Source organism: Martes martes (assembly GCF_963455335.1).
Source record: "Martes martes genome assembly, chromosome: 13".
In the NCBI taxonomy this organism is placed as follows: Eukaryota; Metazoa; Chordata; class Mammalia; order Carnivora; family Mustelidae; genus Martes; species Martes martes.
Window position 1 is genome coordinate 16,769,706 of NC_137901.1, and position 24,718 is coordinate 16,794,423.

The 24,718-nt window shown below is 46.5% G+C and overlaps 1 protein-coding gene across 2 annotated transcripts in view; it reads right to left on the reverse strand.

The window, feature by feature from the left end:
* The window catches only part of ZNF532 (zinc finger protein 532), a 59,328-nt gene extending 38,810 nt beyond the window's left edge, over positions 1-20,518 (reverse strand). The window contains exons 1-3 of one of the 2 annotated variants that reach the window (XM_080821734.1): positions 18,161-20,518; positions 4,962-5,143; positions 351-527 (exon numbers count right to left, since the gene is read on the reverse strand). In XM_080821734.1, coding sequence (XP_080677860.1) covers positions 351-527; positions 4,962-5,143; positions 18,161-20,506 — 2,705 coding nt within the window. In that variant the 5' untranslated portion in view covers positions 20,507-20,518. The remainder of the gene's footprint in view (positions 1-350; positions 528-4,961; positions 5,144-18,160) is intronic. The other variant, XM_080821735.1, reaches the window with a different exon arrangement.
* Between the last annotated feature and the right edge of the window lie 4,200 nt (positions 20,519-24,718).

Consider the following 24,718-nt stretch of genomic DNA (forward strand, 5'->3'; position numbering starts at 1 on the left):
TTTAAACGGACTTTGGTACCCTATAAGAAACCAGGTTTAAAGCAAAAAAGGGAAGATGACAGTATTTTACCATTCCCCTCAAACTTAATTGTTAAAATCATCTTAAGAAAAAGGACAAAACTGATAAATATTCACTTGCTTTGTGACAGCTGAAGGGCATATGTAGGAAGTGACATTTTTGGCCGGAGGCTTCCCCTGGAAGGAGCCGAAGGGTGCCGGGAGTGACAAGCCACAGCAACCTCTTCACAGTGGATCCTTCTTTGTACCTTAAGTTTTATTCCACAGAACTACCCCGTCCTCTAAATCCCTGAGCAGGCAGTGGCACGAAGTCAGAAGGCGGCAGGACTTACTTTGGCTCTCCTATCTTGACGCCGGGATGCTGTGTGTAGGCATGGGAATGTGTGCTTGGGGCAGACTTAAACGCCATGGGACAAATAGGACACTTGTAGAAGACTTCACAGTGAGAGCCCTGGATGTGAGACTTCAGAGCGGCCACGTCAGAGTACACGACATTGCAATGGACACACCTGCCAGGAAACAAACACGCGGTCGTCAGCACGGGACCATCACACGTGGGCACCTTCACTGTCAAAGTCAGCGAAAATGAGCATCTTTTCAATGGCCTCTTGAGGCTTCTCATGGCCTTTAGGAAGTAAATCTTGTTTTGTTTTCTACTTATAATAGGTCAAATTATTTTTATATACTTAAGAAGGAAGATCATGAAGAAGGAAAACAAAACTCAACTGCCCCACGTCCTGGGCATCGTCGACACTGCCCGGAGTAGATACCCAGACTCCAGCGCGTGGGGAGATCGGCGGAGTGCGGGGGCGGTACCAAGCCCAGGGAACACGGCAAGACCCTAGGTCTTGTGACTCTGGAGAACACTCCCACATGCTGGATTCGGACCCCAGGCCCTGAGACTCCTAACCACCCCCCAAAGCCTAAATCGCATTTCCAATGGAAGAACTCTTCACTGCCTCAACCTACATGCTATCAACAGAGAGGCAGAGAGAACCAATCAGTACTGGCTTCGAAGCCATGGCCATGGTCTTCAGGGACACACTGATGTGTTCAATGGATCTGCAATGAAGGGAGCCTGTTGGGTAGAGAAGGTTAACCACCTACACTGTCTGTCTCCTGGAAAGTAAGTTCGTGTACACTTACATTTGTTTTAAGAAGTAACATGAATTATAAACTCCTGAAAAATCAACATCGCTAAATAATCTTTCCAATTAACTTCTTTACTTCTTGAAAGTGTGATAATTTGATTAGCTCGTGAACGGATCTCATCTAGTCCTTGGGAAACAAGCTCTGACACTTAGATGTGTTTCTTCCCAAGCTCTTCTCTCTCCTGCAGGGACTCTGGGCAACGCTGCTCACATACCTGCTTGATGACCGGACTGCCCTGTCTTCACACCTGAGAACTAACCAGAGGGTGGGCTCTGCAGACACGGAGTCTGTGGAGGTAAACCCGCAACGCACCTGAGCGGCGCCATTCCTGGACGTGAAGAGGGGGGCAGACCTGGGGAAGGGGGACTCCAGACAGGGTGCGCCTTCCAGCAGGCAGTGCTCCATTATGCCTGCATGAATTTAAGGTACTTTCATTCCTAGAACCTTCGGGATTCTGACTCATGGGGGTTCCATAAAGCATGCCGTGTGAAGCTTTGCCGGCAGTCCATATAAATCGTAGCTCGTGCATTAGCATCTTAAATGATTTAAGGCATCATGTTCAGCAGCATATACATTAAAAAATACACTAAATCGTAACAGGAGGATCAGTAAGGAAAGCTCCTCTATCTTACCTACTTGAAGTGTTATTTTAGGCAATAAAGCCACCCATGCACAATGAAATTAGTTTGGGTTAACCTGAACTTGTGTTGTCTTCAACAGGTCACTGATCCTCTCTGGGCCCGTTTCTCATGTGTGAAAGGAGGACAGTTGAACTCAAGTCACTTTTTAGTTCTTTTTAGTTCTTCCCGACCCTACAAGCCTGATTCCTACGTTAAGAGGAGGATCCCATCAAACAAAAATGGGTCACTAACGAAACAGAAGGGTCCTCTCCACCGGCACCATAAACAGAAAAATTTTCTCATCAAGGGCAGGAAGGTGGTGTTCAAAGGGCAAAGACTGAGGAAGGGCAAAAAGACACAAAGAACTAATTCTCTGATTCCATCTGGACTGGGAAGGAAGATTTAATCCTATGGAAAATAAACGGGAAAGTAAAGCATCTCGACGACAGTGGAAGGACGAGGCCCAAAGAGCACCAACGAGGCTGAGGGAAAACCGTCCTTAACGTGAGGAAGGAAAGCAGAGAATTCACAAACCAGTTAAGAAAAGAGAGAGTTTTGTAAAGTATCTGCCCTCAGATGGAAGAAAAGTTTCCGGGGCACAGAGGTCAACAGGGAACGGAAAGACAACAAACAGAAGACAGAATTTGAAGGATTCACATAGTATCTTAATGCTACAAAAATCCTATCTATTAATAAATATTTCATGTACCTGAGGTCCTTTGTGCTCTGGGTACCAATAAAGTTTCTCTTCATGTTAAAAAAAAAATTTTTTTTTTAACTGTTTATAGTATACAATCCTATAGACCCCCCTTTCGAAATGCAAAGCCAATGGATCAAGAAGTAGGAAAATTCATAGAAACCTAGGACTTTTACCACATCGACCAGGAGCCAGGAGTGACCACCCTCAGCATCTGGGAGAGGTGGTAGGATCAAGAAGAGAAAGAACCAGGCTCACTGAGTCACGAAGGGACAAATGAGGCATGAGAGCTTTTTCAGAGAAACTTCTCTGACCAAAAAAAAAAAAAAAAAAAAAAAAAAACCCAAAGGGAAAACGAAGGGAGTAGAGAGCCAGAAGTCTTTCTCCCCATACAGAGTTGGGAGAAATAACAAAGCCAAGGGGCTGCTCAGTCCCTGGCAGATACCAGGCAGGACCATTATTTGAAGCAGCAGGTAAAAAAAATTAAGGTCAAATATTTTTTCTCCCACCTAAAGAGGTAAACACGAACTACACAGAATACACACACAGAAGCGTTTTTATAGCTCCTCTATGCCCCCACAGTCCAAGGGAAAAAAACCTGCACTAAACGCAAAATTTTTTAAAAATTCCAAGTGCCAAATGGGGGGCAGGGGAGAGAAAAGCAAGGATCGGCTTTTCCAACTGAGTTGATTACTTTTAGCCTGGGTGCGGAGCTTGTTTTAATTTAGGAAAGGCACCAGGAATAGCGAGAATTGCAGAAGTCCTACTTCCTTTATTCATTCCCCCCTAACTTTACTTTCATTATACTCAAAAAAATAAAACACTTGAGGAAAGTTTGGCATCTGTTAAAAGAGGAGCAGAGAGAAAAATGGGGCAGAACTGCTTCCCATGACTAAACAAAGAACCCTGTAATAATAGTTTTAAACCCTGGGGTAAGAACCAAGGTACCCTCGTGTACGGGCTTTGTGGAATCAAGGGCACCTTCAATGTGTGACTTTCCTCAGCACCTAGAGCCCGCAGGCACACACTTGCATTCTCAGGGGCATCTCAGTGCAGCCGGGGCAGGCTCCACCCCGCCGTTGCCAGAGGCACCACGGGACAGAACTACCACCAAGTAAGTGGCAAAACTGGCCCCCAAATCCCTAGTTCCTTAATTTCCAAACCGAACCGTTTCCTATGAGGGTGGATCCCAATGCATTAAGCATTCGTGCGTCACAGGCTTGGAGGCGTGTGATAAGAATGTGAACGAAGTCTCTCTTAGGGTTAGAGAAATGGACAGACCATCGATACTGCTGTGACCTGAATGTAACGGAAATAAAATCATCAAATTATACCGACTAGACTTCCTTTTTATAAAATAGCGTTAACTGTGCAACTAGAACATATCACTGTGTATTAACAGTCTAACAATTAAGTTGTAGGCAAGCAAACACTTAATTTTAAGGTACACACACAGTACAGTAATACCTCTATTAACAAAGACACTGTGTGGCAACGGCGTGCTTTCTTGGCTGACCTTCGTGGGGTCAGAATAGAAAAGGCACAGGAATGCTTTTCAGAAGGTCACCACGTGGAAGGCAAAGCTCCAGTGTATCATCACTCCACGCTCCCTAAATGAACATTAGATTTGCCAGATGTTGTAACAGATGTTATCTGAGATTCTCAAGGGGCAGTAAAAGGGGCCACAGCTAGGATGTACAGAAACGAGGGAAACGCCTGGACTTGGGTAATGAGGAAAAAGGGACAGAGGAAGGTTACCTGGGGTAGAAGGTTCTTCCACAAAGAACGATGATGTTGGGAAAGGGCAAACACCCAATCCTTCGACAGGACGAAATAAAAGGGACCATGCATCGGGACGCCTGGGTGGCTCAGTTGGTTAAGCGGCTGCCTTCGGCTCAGGTCATGATCCCAGCGTCCTGGGATCGAGTCCCACATCGGGCTTCTTGCTCAGCAGGGAGCCTGCTTCTCCCTCTGCCTCTGCCTGCCTCTCTGTCTGCCTGTGCTCACTCTCTCTGACAAATAAATAAATAAAATCTTTAAAAAAAAAAAAAAAAAAAAAAAAAAAAGGGACCATGCATCCTGTTTTGCTCAGAGGAGACGTATGAAAAGGTACGGAAATGCATGGTGTTCTTAGAGGGGTTCAAACGCACAGAGTGTGACAGCAGAAGGTTGCTGGAAAGGGTGCTGAAAGGAAAAGCTCTAATAGTTCATCCAAGCTGACCGCTGGCCCATGCACGGTTTTGCAGGAGGACGGGCTCCATCTACCCTCTGGAGTAGGGGACCAGAAGGCTAATCCCACAAGGATCCAAACAGATCAACGCCACTGCACATGACCTCGGTTCCCAGAGGATCTGTTAATTGAGGTATCACTGTATGACCCCGCAAACGGTGTGCATGGACCCCTCAGAACTCGAAATGCCGCGCGGTGACAAGCGAGCGGGCTTTACTTGCATGTAAGCAAACAAGATACTGACCGAAAACCAACTCTCCGTGTGTAGTGCAGACAGTTCTTGGTGACGTGGCTCTGGAAGTGCACCGACCTGCAGACGGCCCCGCACTCGGGGCAGGTGTAGGGAGATTTGTGCTGATGGATTCTCTGGTGTGAGGCGTAGCTGCACTGGTTAGGAAGCAGCATCTGGCAGATAGTGCAAGTCTTCTAGATAAACCAAAGGGGGGAGACAGGGTTGGTCCTACAAAGGACTTTCTAATATGCAAAGAAGCGTGGTTATAACCCCCAATTAACGGCACATCGCTCATGTCAAATACTGCTCTCGTGGCTTCTAAGCCCAAAGAGAAAGCAAAACTTGAAAGTTAAACGTTTTAAACCTAACATCCCTTACCCTGGAAAAGAAAAATAATAGGTGCTATACTAGGTAATCAGGGTCCACCCCAAAGCACGAGGTAAAGAGAATGTCAGTTTCAGGTCAACTTTCAATTCTGTTAACTTTTACATTTTATTCAGTGCAGAGGAGGGATGTTAGAGGAGGTAATCTTGCAAATCACATTAGCAAGTCAGCTTTCATGTAGAATTACAGGTTTACAAGCATCTATCTCAAGAGTAGCCAGTTCCCACAACCCATAAAAAACTTTCTTCAGAATAATAAAAAATAGAGACTAATCCAATTTTTGTTTGTTTCTTTCTTTCTTTTCCCAGCCACTTCAGTTACCTGAACTCTAAAATACAGGAATACAAAAGAATGACCCACAGCAATTAGCTGTTGTTTTTCTACTTTAGTTGGTCTTTCAGTGGATGAGCTGGACACCGTAGGATTTATGATAAAATCAGTGAACTCAAATTCAGATACATACATTTTGATATTAAACTGAAACTTTATAAAGCTTAAAGTCTAGTCCCATATAAAATAAAGACAGAAATGCTCTTTGGAAAAGGCCCTACACTTAACTAACCAGGAAAAACTGAAACATACTATTTTTCGTCTCCTTAGACGTAAGCAGTGAACATGGCCTATTCTTCAAACACAGAAACAGCAAACTTAAGGTAAATATAAAGGAGGACTTACTGCATCCACTCCAAAAATAAACCTAACACAATACAAGATAAAATGTATTCAAATTCTAGTTAGCTATTAATGTAACAAGAATCCATCACCTTCTAAAATGTCTAACTTACACTAAAGTTAGTTAAAGAAATCCTCAAAATACAGACTCTAGCTAAGATTTAAAATGACCTTTTATGCTGAGGAGGTATAAAATTTTTAAAAGATTTCTTTTTCTTTTAGCTTTTGAATCCAGTCCCCAAAATTAAGGCCTTAAACTTCTGAGCAACTAAAACTATGGAAAACCAGAAACTTGCTTAAAAAAAATGTCCAGTTTTTCCTCCTAAAAGGACTAAATACAAATGTTATCTCACAAAATGTATATTATAATCACAAAATAAAGAACATTACAGGCAGCTTTGATGAGGCCAGCGTCATTAAAAAAAAAAAAAAAAAAAAAAAGCATTCCTTGTCTAACAACACATACAGCCAAGGTTAAAACAAGCCACAACAAGAAAAAGCCATCTGCACCTTCGTCCATTAGAAGATCCTGTTGATGTCTACGCTATCACAGGTAAATCACTGGTTCCTTTGAACTCAGGTCTTCTATTTGCTTTGGCCACATGGCCATTAATCCCAGGCAGTGAATCGTAACATGTGCATGTCCACACGCACCTCAGAAACGGACTGCATTCCACTACAGGCCAAGCGATGAAGTACTTAAAATACATGGAAATGCAACATTCCATTCAATTCTCATAACGATCTAGGACTTGGTAGTGAGATCACTGAGAAGCTGTGTGTACTTCTGGACCTTAGAGCTCACTACTTAATCTGTTAGAACTGCCCAACCGTTGTGTTAGGGCTCAAGTGGACATCATCTCTACAGCTTCTCCTTTATCTAAAGCAACATGGTTACACTAGTTTATGATAGGGAAAAACAGCAACACAAATAAAAGAAATTCTTAAAAAAAAAAAAAAAGCTGAAAGTAACTTTCACATTCTCTCTCGTCAAGATCTATCAACAAATATCCTTCATGATACGTACAAAATTCACGATGAATCATTTAATCTTCCTTGTTGGACATTTATTTGTTTATAATACATATTTAAACAGTCACGGAAATACTGGTGAAGTGAAAAGGTTTCATTGCTTAGCAGGTTAACTAAAATAAGTATCGAAATGATTCAAGAAGAGATATTACAAACTCCTGAGTATTCCTTACACTACTACGAAAAACGTGTTAGAGTAACAGATACCAGATACCAGATACCAACGACAAATACCAACCTTGCTCATACCCGTTTCCTGGAGAGGGGAAGCGGTCCCTTCGTGACGCACCGTGTGGTGGGGCGGTCCAGCCCGTGGGGCTCTGTGAGGGCTGCTGGCGGCCATCCCACCCCCATCTCCTGCCCCAGCCATGGACTAGCTCCCTGTGTTTGCACTCACCCATTTCCACTGGCTAAGGCTCCTCACCCACTTTAGACACAGAAGTACAAGGAGAAAGTGGGAGCCAGTAGGCACTATCGCCCCAAATCAAAATGCATCCATATTTTGCAACTACTGAAATGGGAGAATTCAGTGGCTGGGGGGATCACACTGGTGACGGTCTTACCTCTAGTTCACACATATATATTCATGCATAGACACTGTATTGGCTCCACATTTCTCTCTGGGTACCCACTTCTGCTCCTTGCCTCCCTTCCGTCTTGAGAAAAAGCATGGTATTTTGGTTGTAGACACTCTCTCCTTGATGCTTGTGTTATCAATAGTTGAACGATCACATGACTCATGTCTAGCTGTACTCCCCGGAGTTTTTGTCTGTTTCACTCTACCTGCTTCAGATAACGTTGTGCTACCCCTGCTTCCCCAGACACGGGTACAGCATTTTCACAGACTAACCCATCAGCTTCTCTGGGATACTCTGACCTCATGGTGATGACAGTTGTTTTCTGGATTTAGGGATAGAATAGCATGGGGGCAGGTCAGTATTTCTTTGCGGTTTTACAAGAATCTGACTTTCCTTTCCTTTTTTTAAAATCAAAGAACTAAAATACATCTGAAAACTCTAATTCTCTACAAGTTGAGGCTATTTACAAGAGAATAAAGCAGTTTAATGTGACAGTTCTTAACTGAATAGAGAAAAGTATACTGTCGGCCCTTGAACAACATGGTTTGAACCACGTGGGTCCACTTACATGGGGCTCTTTTACAGTACGGTACTGCTATGTAATTTCTCTTCCTTGTGATTTTTTTAACATATTCTTTTCTCTAGCTAACCTTATAAGGCTACAGTATATAATACATATAACATACAAAATATGTGTTAATCAACTTGTTTTTGTTATCGGTAAAGCTTCTAGTCAACAGTAGGTTAGTAGTTGGGGGGAGCGGGCTAAAGGGGGGATGGGGATTAAGGAGGACACCTTTTGGGATGAGCACTGTGTGTGATATGTAAGTGATGAGTCACTAAAATCTACTCCTGAAGCCAATATTTTACTATATGTTAATTAACTAGAACTTAAATAAAAACTTCAAAACAACCCAGTAGGCTATTAGTAGTTAAGTTTTGGGGGAGCTGAAAGTTATACATGGATTTTTGACTGTGTGGAGGATCGGTGCCCTTAACCCCCACTTTGTTCAAGGGTTAACTATAACAAAATGCACTTAAGTGGCTTCATTTGTCTTCTGACATTTTACTTATAACATCTGAAAAAGGAAGTATTTTCAGTACTTCGTTAATAAACAGCTAACTTCTACACTGGGGCAGATTCATCTGCTCAGAGAACTGCTACTTTTTAAAGTTAAGATATTACCTTTCCATAGTCAAGTAACACAAGAAAGCTACAGGAAGATAAAGCTGGAAAAAAAAAATCACATTCCATACGTGACAATTAGTCACACGGTGCCTTCTCCCCAGGAACCGGCCCCGCCTCCCGCGGCCCTGGCCCCGCCTCCCTGCTGGCTGGGAGGAAGAGGAAAGGGGCACATCATGGCCCTATTGAGGACTCAGGGATGCCAGAGCTGGGCATCCCCCTTGCATGCGAGAGGAATTATCGTAACAAGGTAACAAGGAAAATAATTCCATGTGTTGTAATTCATGTTTTAAAGAAAAAAACTGCCCGCGAATGGTGAGAAAAGCTAGAGAAATAGGAGTAAATACACCATGTGCTGTGCTTACATTTCGAACGCACCAAAGCGGGCGGCAGCCTGAAACAGTGGGTCTGAAGGTCAAAACACCGCGGGCGAAGCAGCCCCCGTGCTACGTAAACCACGTCTGTCTCGCTGACACTAGCTCTGTAGTCTTCTGGCTACAGCAAAGTCACCCCCAAAATAATACCAGTAATAATAAAGCACACCAGTTTGCCTTCTGACTCTCACTTTCATCCCATTTTACGATGAGTACACAGAGCATTTCATTCCAGATCTCGCTTAGATTGGAAATAACACAAAACGAGATTTATAACAGATATGACTCTTGACTCCTTCTGTTTCCAAACTGGTGGGTTGCGGTGGTTTTTGTCCTCAAGTCATTCTGCTACACTGAAAATTTCTAATAAGAGCTGACAGTTATAGGAGCACATTTACAGAAAGTGGTCTGGTCAGCACATTAAACCTACTCAGATGATAAAAGGTTGATAAGGCAGAAGTGCAAACTGGGACGGGCCTAGTCTGGCCAGAATTGAAATTAAGCACTTAGAAGAAGAGCGGGACCAAGCAAGAGCCGGGAGTCTACGGGCTAGTAATATTGTGGGTGGGCGAGGGCATGGAGGTGGCCTCCATGGTTTCCAGAAGCAACTGCCTGGGCAGAGTGTGTCTAGAAATGAGGGCTGACCGGGGCTGCTCAAGATAATTTAATACACGTGGTGTGTTGTGTTCATGATGCGCAGAAACTACACTGAATCAGCAATCCCTGAAAATGGGACCACGGCAGAAAAAGGCACCTCTGTCTGCACTCTAGGAGCTGACCTGGCTAGAACCCCAGATTCCATTCTCTTCTAATTCCAATGCTCCCTGCCACTGCCAAATGCTTCTCGATCCGAGGTTATCAGCGTGACAAAGCGGACAGAATAATGAACCGGCTCTTAGGCACTCTTGCCTCCAGTCCCTATTCTGCCCCTCACTGGGTATTTGTTTCTCCAACTGTACAACAAAAGGCTGACCAAAGGACCTGTAACATTCTCTGCTACGAAAACATCCTACCAACTAAGAGGTTACAGGATGCACTTCTAGTCTGTTCTTGGCTAAATTCAGTCATGGTTTTACTGAAGGGCGAAGCAATGACATTCCCGTACATTTTAATATCAATTATTAGCAGTTCAGTTGTTAGCTCTTAAATACTTCATGGAGAACCGGGAATCTTCTCCACCCTTCCACCCACTCCGCTTCTCCGTGTGCCCCAAAGCGGGGATTATTAGAAGCAAAGAGGTCGGAATAAAAACCTCCGAGCAGGGCAGATTTACGGGTGTTGCAAAGTCAAGCGCTTGTGTGGCTCGGTTCCACGCGGCTGGGCGGGGAAATGACTCACCCATGATTCCTTGCCGTCTCCTCCGGGAGATCAGCAGACAGGGGCAGGGCGGTCCAACCCCGGCTAAGCATGCCTGGGGTCCTGCCCCTATCACAGAGGAATTCCAGGACTTGGACTCCGGCTGGGCCTTGCGCTAAACCATACATTTTCCAATTCCACTCTCAGCGGAGGCCTGCATCAGCAGGTGTGCTGAGCAAGAGGCCAGTTATGAGTGAAGTGGCACCCTGATTCCCCGTGTCAAGCATTACTTTAGTACAGATGGTCCACAGGACATTTGGAAGAGGAGTAACCGGCAAATGCCACTAAAACCTTCCTTCATCCCATTACATTCTCGAAAGTTCTGGAAAAGCTGAACGCGCACATGTGAGGAGACGGTGGAAGGAGATCAGCACGTGTGGCCACAGCTGGGATCGACAGAAGAGACCCTCTGCTGGGTTCCAACAGGCACCGTTGGGAAACTCCTGGAAGGACCCATTCCAACAGCAGCGGGAGTCAACATCTAAACGGGGAGGCAATCAGAGATGAAACGGGACACTGTGCTCAACCGAGAAAAAGTGGTTCCCAAGGGAAAGGCTGGGTGGGGTGTTCGGAGCCTGGGCTCCACAGACAACAAACAGAAGAGATTCACCACCTCATCCCTGACTGCTTTTACCGGTGGGCTAAGAGCCAGGATGCGTGGAAATGGACCTGGAGAGCAGAGAGGAATCAAGCAGAACGCTGTGCTCATGGGACACCTAGTTCCAAACACAACTGAGAGTCACAGGCTGGAAGGCTCAGGCTGAGCCTAGCGACGTAATCATGGGCTCTCTCCCTGAAGACAGCAGCTACACAGGATGTTAAAAGAGCAAAACTTCCACTTCTGGGAAAAGGAAATGGAAGTACCTTTCCCTATTCCTTCCACTAAATACCACTGAAACTCCTGGGCATTATACATAAAACAGACATTAAAAGGCTCTGAGAAGCAGAGAGAAGGAGGCAGGCTGGCTAAGGACCTCAGGACCCTGGGAGTCAGTGACGAGTTCTCTCTGTTTCTTTCTGCCTCATGTATCTTCCACATTTGGAGCTGAAGAAACTGGCAATCTGGAAACACCAAAAGATAAGAGACAAAATAATAATAATAATGATAATCCCCAAGAAAAGCCTGCTATCACTAGCCAAAGGACCAAGAAAGGGTCAGGCTAACAAAGGAGAAAACTTTTTAGATAACGACGGCTCCAGCCAACCACCACAGGAAACACCACAGTCCCACGCCCACCGCGCCAAGTCCGGGAGCAGCCCAGACGTCCACCCTCTTCGGGCTATAGTAAGCTGTCCCAGCACCGCCTGGATGGTGTCAGAGAAAGCCAGTAGGGAAGAGGGGTTTTCATCCCTACATCAAGTGATAGAGTCCTTCTACCAGCCCAGAAGGTGTTTTAAGAAAAGTCCCCAAAGCAATCTCCAGGCCCAGATGGTTTCACTGAAGAATTCTACCAAATATTTAAAGAAAAATGAACACTAACTGCACACTCTCTTCCAGAAAATAGAAGAGAACACTTCTCAATGCATTATATAAAGCTAATTCTAACCTGTCCAAAACCCACCAAAGACAGTACAAAAAAAAATACACATACATATATATATAAATATAAATATATATATAAATGTAAAACTCTAATGCAAAATATTAGATTAACTTCACCAAATATAAAAAGAATCATACAGCCTGAGCAAGTGGGATTCATTCCAGGAATGCAAGGGACTGCTCATCCCTGAAAACTCAATATAATTTATTTCCCCAAACACTGAATCGAATAAATGAGCTCAACAAAGTCAGGGGGTACATGATAAATATAGAAAAATTAATTGTATTTCAATAGAGCAGTAACATGCGAACACTGAAAAACAGAATACCATTTACAATTGTTAGGAGAGAAAAAAGAGCAAAACAAGACATTTAGAGGACTCATATGATGAAAACCACAAAACAACAAAAGGAATCAAAGATCTAAATTAACAGAGAGGGGAACCTGGGTGGCTCCGCCAGCTGAGCATGTAACTCTGATTTTGGCTCAGGCTGTGATCTTATGGTTGTGGGTCTGAGCCCCGTGTCAGGCTCCGCACTCAGCATTAAGTCTGCTTGTCCCTCTTCCTCTGCTCCCCCCTAATCACGTACATATTTTCTCTCTCTCCCCACCAAATAAATAAATTTTTAAAATCCTTAAAATAAATAAATAAATGCATAAATAAATAAATGTTCACGAACTGAAAGACTCAACACAGTAAAGATAATGATTCTCCCCAAACTGATACAGGTTTAATGTAATTCCTATCAAAATCCCAGAAGATTTTATAGATATAGACAAGATAATCCTAAAATTTATATGGAAAGGCAAAAAAAGCTAGGATTGCTAAAAACAAGTGTGAGTGTCAACTATACTTCAATTAGAGAAAAATAACTATTTTGAGAAAGAAGAATAAAGTTGGGCATACCAGTGTACTGGACTTCAAGACACTTTATGGTCACTACAGTCAAGACTGTGTGGTGCTAGTGGAGGGACAGACATGTAAATCAATAGGACAGAAGCCAGAACCCAGAAACAGCCACACACAACTACGCCCAACTGAGGGGCACTTGGCTGGCTTAGCAGGCAGAGCGTGCAACTCTTGATCTTTAGTTTGTGAGTTCGAGCCCCACGCTGGGCATAGAGATTACTTAAAAAAAAATTATATATATATGTGTGTATATATATATAATGTGTGTGTGTGTATATATACACATATATATACATATATACACATATATACACACCGCCAAATGATATTCAACAAAGGTGGTAAGGCAATTCAACAGTAAAGGACAGCCTTCTGGACAAATGGTATTAGAGGAAGAAGATATGCACAGGTAAAATAAACAACAACAATAAAATTCAGTTTAAATGTCATACCTTACATAAAAACGAACCCAAATGGATCATGGGCTTAAATACAAAAACTAAAACTATAAAACTTTAAGGAAAAAACACAGGAAAAAAACTTTCAGGATCCAGAGCGAAAATTAGGCTTGACACCAGAAGCATGAATTGTAAAAGGGACAATGGATACACTGGACTTCATTAGAATTGAAAGCATTTGCTCTGCTAAAGACCTGTTTAAGAGACGCAAAGGCTCTGGGGCGCCTGGGTGGCTCAGTCATTAAGCATCTGCCTTCGGCTCAGACCATGATCCCGGGGTCCTGGGACTGAGTCCCACATCGGGCTCCCTGCTCAGCGGGAAGCCTGCTTCTCCCTCTCCCTCTCCCACTTCCCTTGTTTATGTTCTCTCCCTCACTTTCTCTCTCTCTCTGTGTCAAATAAATAAAATTCTTAAAAAATATATTATTAAAAAAAAAAAAAAAAAGACGCAAAGGCCCAACCAGGAGAAAAGACTCACAACCACATACCCAGCAAAGGAGTAGTATCTAGAATACAACAAGAACTCCTACAACTCAACAGCTAAAGGACACAAACATGATCTAAATAGAAAACAGGCAAAAGACTTGAGATATTTCACCAGAAAGACCATCCAGAGGGCAAATAAACACATGAAGAAGGACGTTCTACATCATTAGCTACTGGGGAACTACAAATTAAAACCATGACAGCTATCACACATCTACCAAAATGGCTAAAATGGAAACCACCACCACCAAAAGCTGACAAGGGAGCAAAGAAACGGCATCACCAGTACCCGGCCCAAGGAATATACACCAGTTTAGTCACTCTGGAAAACGGTTTCTTAAAAATATAAATGTGCAACTACCATACGACCCAGCAACTGTACATGTGGGCATTTATCCCAGCAAACTCCAACTCATGTTCACACAAACACCTGTACACGAATGTTCACAGCCGCTTCATTCGTAATGACCCCGAACTGCAAACAATGCAGACTGTCCTTCAAAGACCAAAAGGGAAACACCCTATGGGACAACCTCCCCAGGAATCCTCCTCAGTGATTTCAAAGAACAGCCTCCTGGTACCTGCCACCACCTCTGTGAGTCTCCAGGGAATTACACTGAGTACAAAAAGCCAATCCCCAAAGGTGACATACGGTATGGCCCCATTTACAAAGCGCTCCTGAAATGACAACAGAATAAAAATGGAGAACAGATTAGGGGCTGCTGGGGGTTAAGAAATGGGTGGGAGTGGCTCTGAGAAGGCCATCCGAGAGACCCCTTTGGTGATGGAATATTCTGTAGGCTCAGGGCACCGACGAGGATACCCTAGTGATGACAACTGTTCTACAGTTTTGCCAAGTGTACTACTGGGGGAAACTAAATAAAGGGTATTTATTTCTTATATGAATCTAAAATTATCTCAAAATGAAAAGTTTAATTTTAAAGTCAGTGATTTGAGAAGGAAGACCCAGAACATCCGCAGAGAACACTACAGCATTATCAGACAAAATTTTCAAGCGATTATGGTAATTATAAGTAGAGGCAGGCAGCGGGAAGGAAGGGAGGGGAAGGGAGGGCAGGAAGGAAGAACAGCCCTGCTGCCTGTGAAGGGGTACACCTCTCTCTAGGCCTGGTGGAGTTGAATGCTGGGAGTCAATGAACGAGGGGGCAGTGGCCCTGTTGGTAGTGCCAGGGCCCTGAGGTCACACCCTTAACTTTCAGAACCAATGGCGGCAGCAGGATCAGTGTGGGCACCCGCTGTGAACGGTTCCCTAACTAAGACTACTCTGCAGACCTAGGGAAACTTGCCCGGCCAAGGGCTCAGTTAGTCCAGAAGAGAAAACGGGCAGCTTGCAGGCACGGGCTGACCTTGCACCAGATTCCTACTCCAGAAGGAACCGTCAAAGGGGGAGGCCCCAGGGGGCTGTTACGAAGGCGAGGTAGTCTGCCCTCTCAGTCCACCAAAGACTTACTGAGAACGTGGAGGTCCACAGAGAAATGGAGAGTAAATGTTTTAATGACCTGACCGTAGTGACAAGGAAAGATGGGGTTCGGGAAAGACCGGGCCTTGAGGGGCCTCAACTGCAACATTTTGTGAGAAGACGTAGTGTCTTAAGAGCCATTCTCAGGGAAGTAACAGTTTACACAGGGAGATTTTTTTCTCTAATTGAATTTAATGTCACAAACTGTAAACGGACGGTCACGTGAACGGCAAACCGGAGACGACGAAATGAAGAATTTTCCCACTTCTCTCTTCTGCTCTTCCGGTCCTCAGCCCCCACCACCACTACCAGCGGTGCCAGATGCCACACCAGGTGCCCGCGATGCATGAGGACGCCCCTAGCTTCCACGACACCTGAAGCTGGTACAGTGACAGTCGTATGGATCCCACCGATGTCCCGGACTGGGGAAGGGACTCGGGGCTGGCTTGATTAAACTGAGCGCCGAAATAGTAGCAGCCCTCCCACTCTCCACGGAGAGCCACGCGGGCTGGGCTGCTGAGCAAGAGACCAGGCTGCTGCCTGGGTCCGCAGGGGAACCCTACTCGGGCCTAGTCCGAGAAGAACGGGGAAGTACTCGGGGTGGCAGAGGTTCTGGGCAAGGACCCCAACAAGACAAGGGGAAATGGGGAACAGGCAGAGTGTACCCTGGGGCACGTTTAGCTCGCCAGCCAGCCGTGCCTGGACGTGCAGGCAGCTGAGGCTTGCGACTGTAAATGTGAAGTGAGTGGACACTTAGCCAGGCACAGTGGAAGAAAGAAAATACAACTGCTGGGCAGGGCAGGGGGAGGGGCAACGTTTGGCTTGTGTGCATCTGGCCCCAGAGTTAATGTTATTCAGCCGTGACTCATTCCTAAGCATTCCGGGTGAAACGCGTGAGCTACACTATACACCTGTCCCGGCAAAAGGCAGAAGTCAAGGTAAAACAGTCACACACACGAGAAAAGATGTTAATTTCCCCCCCTAGTTTGACCCTCATTTGGCTGCAGAGCCAGGCCGGTCAGTGGAGAACAAGAGCTGGAGGTATCCGCGGAGGAAGGGGCAGTCCCACCTCCCCGCCCACATCCCTTCTTCCTCGAGAAGACAAGATCCCGAAGAGAACAGAGCGTACGGGAGGGCAGCTCAGAATGCCTGATACTGAGCAGCACACAGGACGCTGGAAGGCAGTGAGAGCCCCCGGAGCCAGGACCGCATCTGCCACACCGCTCAGAGCACCAGTGGACCGAGAAACGAGAAACGAGGCAACACAACACACGCAACGGAGGGAATATTACCTTCCTGATGAAGCCGTGACAAGGTAAGAGGCCCCAGAAAGAACCCAGGCCCTGTCACCAGGATATGCTGGAAGAGCACGTCAACCCCTGCCTTCCTGAACCAGCCACACTCCCCCGAGTGTACCACCGTCCGAGCCAAGGAAACCCGAGGCCGAGAGAGTGCTCTCAAAACTCTAATTTCCACCTGCACTAAACAACACCCAAAGAAAAACACGACGAAGGTATTCTTGGTCTTTTGGTCGCCCAACTCAAAATCCCACCAAGAACTTGACTCAGGAGTCGCCCTGGGGGAATGGATCGTGGCAACTGAACCCGACGCCTGGACGGCAGCATCACCCCAGCCAGCAAGATATGGAGGCAAACGAAGGAAAGGTCAGCTCGCTGCCGGGTCTCCACAAACACAATTGCGAGCCAGCGTGTATCAGCGCAAACTAGGACCCACCATGTCCAATTTCACAAGTTCTCTGCTTCGGACAATAAACCGCACAGTCTCTCTAGCTTGAATCTGGTTCACTGGACATACGCAGTTACTTCCATTCCAAATAAGTATCATTATCTGTAAAACACGCTGCTCTATTGGCCCAAGGATGCCTCAAAGAGAAAAACAATAGAAGATAAAAAGACTCACTGATGCCCACTGACGCGTACTTCACCAACATCAACCTACACTTTACCCCCCGCCAAAAAAAGGCTATAAAGAAATGCAAAGCTATTTTGTATTCAGATGGAGACGGTTTTCCATCTGTAGCTTAAATTCATTGTACTGAGGACTATTACTGAAGATACTTCTGGTCCAACGCCATAAGTAAGCAGGCACACCATATAAGTGGGCACCAATTAAGTCTGTTTAACTATACGAGACAGTAATTCTAAATAACACGAGGACTTTTTTTTAAATCCCCAAATTGTCATTAATAACTCAATACGTGATTTAACCTAACCTGAACATTTCATACCAAGGGATTATGCTCTCATTAGTCAGATCTCAGACTTCCTGCGTATATGCCAACAATTACAAACTCATTTACCCTAAATCTGAGGTGCCATTAACTCAACTAGTACACAGTTTGACTTTAAAAAAAAAAAAAGGTGGCTCGGCGGGTTAAAGCCTCTGCCTTCAGCTCAGGTCATGATCCCAGGGCCCTGGGATTGAGCCCCACATCAGCTCTCTGCTCAGCGGGGAGTGTGCCTCTCCCTCTCTCTCTGCCTACCTCTCTGCCTACTTGTGATCTTCCTCTCTGTCAAATAAATAAATAAAATCTTTTAAAAAAAAAAGCGCCTTCCCTTTCAACATTGTGCAAGTCTATGAAACTTTTCTCTTGTGCATCTCTCTCACATACACACACACACACACACACCCATTTGACTGAGCCCCCGCCCCGAAAATCCAGGGCATTGCATAGAGCACTCATGTCTATGGATTCGTCACCGAAACACCAAAATGTAAGGGATACTCTACTTGTCCACTCGTATCTGCAGCCTGCTGGAAGTGTGTAGCCAGCGACGTCTCGTCCTGGAAAACCTCGTTGCACTCCAGACATTTCAGACTATGCCTGCACAGCTTGGAGGGGTCCTCGTCTAGAGGCATAGCTGGAATGATGGGCGTACTTGAGGGAGCGGATATGACGGTCCCGGTAATGCCAGACTGAATTTTCGCTACAGTGTGTGTGCTGGCCCCCACGGAGCTTGGAAGAGCGGACGACGGAGTAGAAGTATTGCTTGACGGAGAGACAATCATTTGATCAGCTGGGACTGGCTTTAAGATCAAGTGGGAGCACTGCATCACAACCCCCTTTTCCTTGTGCCCGCGCGCGTGGGAAAGGAGACTGCACTTGTTGTAAAAAACGAGGTTCTTGGTACAGTGGTTACACGTTACTTCGATGCGCACGCTGCGTCGGTCGTAGTGTTGGGTCAGGCTCTTTTCGAGGGCAAAGGAGTCCCCGCATTCCAAGCACTTGTACCCGCGGGTCGGTAACGTGATGCCTGCGTTGGCAGGAGGACTGAGGTTGGGGATGTAAACTGGGACTGGGTTGACGCTGCTCAGCACCTTGTTGAAAGCCTCCACCACGGAACTCTGCAAGGAGGACACCACCTGGACCCGAGACACCTTCTTGGGTGGTTGAGAGGCCGCTGCATTGATTATTGCCTGCTTTATTTGCTGCTGAGGTTTGGTTAGCACTTGGCGGAGCTCAGAGGTGGCCTGGGCGCCCTGAGGCAGAAGGTTAAGGTTGGCGAGGTGCACAGTCTTTGGCACGAGTTTGGCGTTGGCCAGGCTGGATGCTGGCACCACAACGGTTTGCTGCTGGATGGCGTTGGCGGCTTTGATGATGGCGCTGCTGGCACTCTGAACGGAGGCAGCAGATATGACCGTGGCTTTGACCGTCGTGTTGTTAGCGAGCTTCAAATTGATGACCTGCGAGCCCGCCGTCTTCACGGCAGACACTGGGAGGAAGGCGGTTGCCACGGGCTTAATGGTGACCTGTTTGGGGGTCAACTCTGCAGGGGCGACCGCATTGGTGACCACCGCCGACTGCAGAGGTGCTCTGGGTGGGGAGGAGAGGACGGCAGCCGAAGCTGGAGAGGACAGGAGAGACGTCACAGACGCCATCACGGACCCTGCCTGCTCAGAAGGCTTTTTCCCAGAGTCAAGATCGACCTCTGGCAACACCCTTGTCACTGTTCTCTTTATTTCCCCAGAAGACGTCTTAATGGTTTTGATGCGGACTTTGGGGATTGCTGGTGTCGACCCTGCGGGAGAGGACGGTGACCCTTTGCTGCTGTTCTCACTGGAGATGCTCCGGGGGCTGTCCGGCTGCTTCAGGGACGCTTTTTTTGTCCCGTCGATGAGGCTCTGGGATTCGGGAGACTTTTCCGTGGCTCTGGGACTGTCATTCGCTTCTTTAGGTAACGGAGAGGACCCCTGGGAGTCGGTCACCGGTTCTTTGCAGGAGTCGGAAGCAGCCTTTTTAGCACTCAGGGCTGCTATCGCAGCTATACATGAGGACAGCTTGGACGATGGCTTTGACCGTGACAGTGCGACACTGCCGAGGCCCGGGTCGCTCTTCTCCGAGCTCGGCTTCCCCTCGTGGGCCCGATTTTCAAGCACCTTTTCAGAGTTTTCCTTCAGCTTCTCCTCTGCTTTTCTGGCTTTAAAAGGTTCGTAAACACTCAGATTCATGGAATTTGTTTCTGTTTCTCTCTTAACAGCTCTGTTTTTATCTAAATTGCCCGCAGGAGAGATTCCAGTTTTGCTCAAGCTGTCCCCTCCAAGCGCCTTTGGCTTGTCATAGTCCTGCTGGGCAGACGACCCCGTCAACACGTTCGACCGGAAACCAGAACGCACGTCCTCTTTGTCTGGGGGGTCGTCCACTTCTATCTTCTCGTCGTCGTCAAACTCTTCAGCACTTGAGATGGGGCTGAACTGGCTGAACGTGGAGTCTTTCAAAGTCACCTCTGAGGTAGGCGCATCTCCTTTCAAGGACTTGGATCCGTCTTTGCCGTAACTGTCGAGAGAGGACGTGGTGAGAAACCCGTTGTGTAAGCCGTTGCCGGTGGGATTGTGGCCATCTTTCTCAGCGCCCTCGGCGGAGTCGATGTTCCGAACGTTCTTCACGATGACACTGACGCCCACGTCAGAAGAGGAGGGCGTGTGGGAGTCGTCATCTCCGTGCGCGTTCTGCTTGATGTGGCTTTCCTGGTCATCGTGTGCAGACTCGATGGCTGCTTTTGGATCGACCATATCTGGGATGTCAAAGGCTGCCAGGAGGTCATCAAAGTCTGGGGTCTTCATATCCCCCATGGTCATGAATTTGATCAAATGTTCTGTCAAACGAACAGAAATAATTCCATCAGCAAGGAACACTCTGTAATGATGAGATAAATATCCCTCTAGGACTTACACAGTGATGATCAGCAAGAAAGAGCGGGTTGGTAACTGTGCTTCCGACAACTAGGAAACTGAGTGAACGAACACCCAGAGAACACGTACAAAGCCTTGGTAATTACAGCTTCAAACCAATTTCCCCAAAATGCTGCATGGCATTACCAGCACGGCGGCTCTCAAACAAGAAAGAAGTTGACTGGCACGGATACAGCACAAAATTTGTCATTTACCACTGGATTCATCACACAGTTTTCATAAAAAGCTACTCCCAAACATATTTTAATCTCTACAGCACTCAATTCCACTGGCACAATGTGCGCAATTATGGTCACCATCACATTTGGCCTATCACATTAAAGGGAATATATGACAATCAAAAAACCAATTACAGATTTCAATTCACCCACACAACAAATGAGCATCCCAGCCCACCAGGGGCTATCTGCTGCTAATAAAGTTTGGCCTGAGATTTAAAAAAGAAAAAAAAAAATTCCTAAGAAGCTTTTTCAATCAGTTTTTATCTAATCCTAATTTTCTCTATTATGTTAGGGAAAGGATTAAAAAAAAAAAAGGTAGATTTAAAAAAAAAAAAGGATAGCATCCCTTCCTTCTCCCTCCTTGGTTTAGTGCTTTCAGTGCTGAAGGTAACACAAGGTCATTTCCTAACCGCCACTCCACTGGCACAGATGTTGTCCAACTGACTGTGGCTGCCGGGCCATGGCCCCGCGGCTGACGCTGCTCTCGGCGTGTACACGTGGACCCGAGGGCATGGCAGAGCCTGGGAGAAGGCAGGCCTTCTCCTCTGCACTGGGGCCAGATCCGGGTAGGTCACATTCTGTGAAGTGCTCCCATTAATGTCAGCAAAATCCTGGGCGGTAAAAGGACAGAGCATTTTAGGAGAAAGGATGGTCATACCCATGGCTAAAGGTGAATGATTATAAACGCATGAAATGCTTGGGGTCTTTAAAGGGTACCCTTCACCCCATCTGCAGAGGACACGGGATCGTAGAGATCACAAGAGAAGCTCCACTACCGGAGACATCCCTCCTCCTGCCTGAACGTCAGAGCACTCTGTGTTTCTATGACCTTCTGGTATGTAGCACGGCACGTGTGTGTACTTGTCTCTTCATACCTACTGGCCTGTCAGCTGACTGAAGATGGCAATGTCTCGCTCATCTCTGCACCATAAATGCCACATGACTAACACACCACGAGCCAGGGGCCAGCACACTGGACTGCTCAGAAAGATGGGCCCAGGCCCAGATCTGTCACTCCCTAGCTCTGGGACCCTCAGGAAAGGAGGGAATCTTTGGACCTATTCCTTCTTTCTGCTGTGGAGGGAGGCAGTCAGGAAGAGAAGGAAAACAGGAAGCAAAGTTCAATGTCAGAAGGGAAGAGGGTTGCAGCTGATTTTAGGCAACTTTCAATGCAAGAATCAGCCTAACTGATCTACAGACATTTATTCCTAAGGCTCTTTCATCTTTAATACTTACTACTGTTTCTCCTTTAAAGTTATTTATTTATTCATTTGACAGAGAGAGAGATCACAAGTAAGCAGAGAGGCAGGCGGGGGGCGGGGGGGAGCAGGCTCCCCCTTCTCCCTGAGCAGAAAGCCCAATGCAGGGCTCGATCCCAGGACCCTGAGATCATGACCTGAGACAAAGGCAGCGGCTTAACCCACTGAGCCACCCAGGTGCCCCCGCCTTTTTTGATTTTTTTTTATTTGTTCCTTCTTTAAATCTCCTTTAAATCACTGAGAAATTGTCCTCCGCATTCTACTGAAGTATTTAATAATTTTTCTTTTTGTATGAACTGCAAGAGATCATGCATTCCTTTTTTTCTTAAGATTTTATTTCTTTGAGAGAGAGAGGCACAAGCAGGGAGAAGGGGCAGAGGGAGCAGAAAAAGGAGACTCCCCACTGAGCTGAGAGTCCGACAGGGCTCATCCCAGAACCCTGGGATCACGACCTGAATGGAAGGCAGACGCTTAACCAACTGAGCCACCCAGGCGCCCTAATCACACATTCCTAACAAAACCTACACAGGGGTCAAGGTTCCCACTGAGCAGACTTCCCACTGAGGTGACAACAGGCATACCACTGAAAACACAGAAACCTCAAGTCCATCAGTAGGCGCTAACACACCCTCCTTGGCTTACTCACAGCCTGCGGGACACATCCCAACACTGCTCATTATCTGGGTGGAAAACAACTACTGAAGAAATTAGCAGGCTTGGTTCAACAGGAGGCAGAGAACAAATCACCTTCCATTCACATTTGTCCTGGTCAATACTGAACTGAAGAAGTCACATATGCCTTTCCCTACATGGTTTGCTTGGAGAGAAAATACCCTGGGGCCACCCTTCTCTCAGATGGATGCCCGCGGGACCCACAGGGAATACTGTATCCCCAGCATCAAACTATAGCCCCGAGAAAACATCAACACTTCTAAGTTGATATTGTTATGAAAATATCTATGACGAGTCATACTCAGTGCAATTCTGTGATTATGATTTTCTTTCTAGAATGAAATTGAACATTTAAACTACAGAATACAAGGAATGAAAAATCCATCTGTCAGATAATACCCACACAAGAGTCCACCCACTTAGGAATAATCCCAGAATGTCACTATATTTATTTTTAAGCAGCAAATGGCAACTGTAAGTGAAAACTCATGATAAAATCACCATTAAGGGGGCATGTGGGTGGCTCAGTAGGTTAGGTGTCTGCCCTTGGCTCAGGTCATGATCTTGGGGTCCTGGGATACAGCCCCACGTTGGGCTCCCTGCTAAGTGGGGTGTCTGCTTCTCCCTCTCCTTCTGCCCTTCCTCATGCTCGTGCACACACGCTCTCTCTCCCCTCCCTCTCAAATAAATAAAATTTTTAAAAAATAAATAAAAACTAAAAAAAATAAAATCATCAGTAGCAAAGCACCCAGACCCTGTGGCTGATCTCTACCAAGCATGCTGACCGAAGTGTAGAGATCATGGTTTTTAGAGAACTCAAGACACAGAATCACCAACTACTGCCCAACTCCCACCAGAGCAGAAAGGGTCTGAAGAGAGTTGAAACACTGGGAAGTGTTTAACCCACCACTTATCCAAAGCTTGGACCCATGTTCTAGACGTCCCTGGGAGTGGACAGGCTCTGTCTTCTCTCTGTCCTTTCTTTACGGTGACACCGGATTTATGTCACGTGCCCTCTCCTTAGACCAAAAAACATCATCCAGTTTCCCATCATTCATTCCCGAGGGCAGTCGGTTCAGGAACAAAAAGAACATAAAAGGCCATTCAAAGACTCACAGGTGGTAGGCCCAGGACACACAATCGCAACAGATGATAAAAGCTCCCCCATGGAACAAAGCCTGCTGTGCAAGTGACAGCTTGGATCTGCAGTGTGACTGGCACCCACTCGCAGGCACCCGTGGGAGACTAACAAGTGAACCTCATCTTCCTCTTCTGCTGACACGAGGGCCCTGCTGTCCCACCCACACGCAGGGACGCCCACGCTACCGCAGAGCGTTCCATCACTCGGTCAGTGGCAGGACAGTGTCCACCACGCCGCCCACGTCTTTTCCTGTCACCTCGCCACCCCCACCCAGCCAAAGCAGAGTGAAGGCTTGGAACACCCCAGACAGGATCCCCAAAGCCTGCCAATGTCCCCAGGGGTTGAGAGGACATTCCCCATGCAGGAGCAACTCTCCCTCCGTCGTACCATGGGCGCACTCCCCGCTCTCCCATCCCTCCGTGTCACCTAAGATTTATACTGTCTCTTCGGGAAGGGGGTGGACTTGAGGGCAAAATAACGGGACCTTCTGAAGAGCACTGGGGTGATGGCAACTTAGCAGAGGTTTCAAAAACTCTGAATCAGCCCTGCTGGTTCACCTGAAGGAATCCAGATGTGAAGGTCACAGACACAGGACAGGCATGAAAACCGGGGTGCTAAGCCCAGCATGTGCACACAGCACTGGCACTGCCTGGAACCTAACATCACTGGCGGGGGGGACCCGCGTCTGCAGGGCTACAGAACCGATGTAAGGAACCCCGCTCTCTGTAACTTCACACTTCTTGCTTGGTTTCCGGAAATGTTTGTCAGCCTCACAATCCCACTACCTATCACCTGCTCCCTTCCT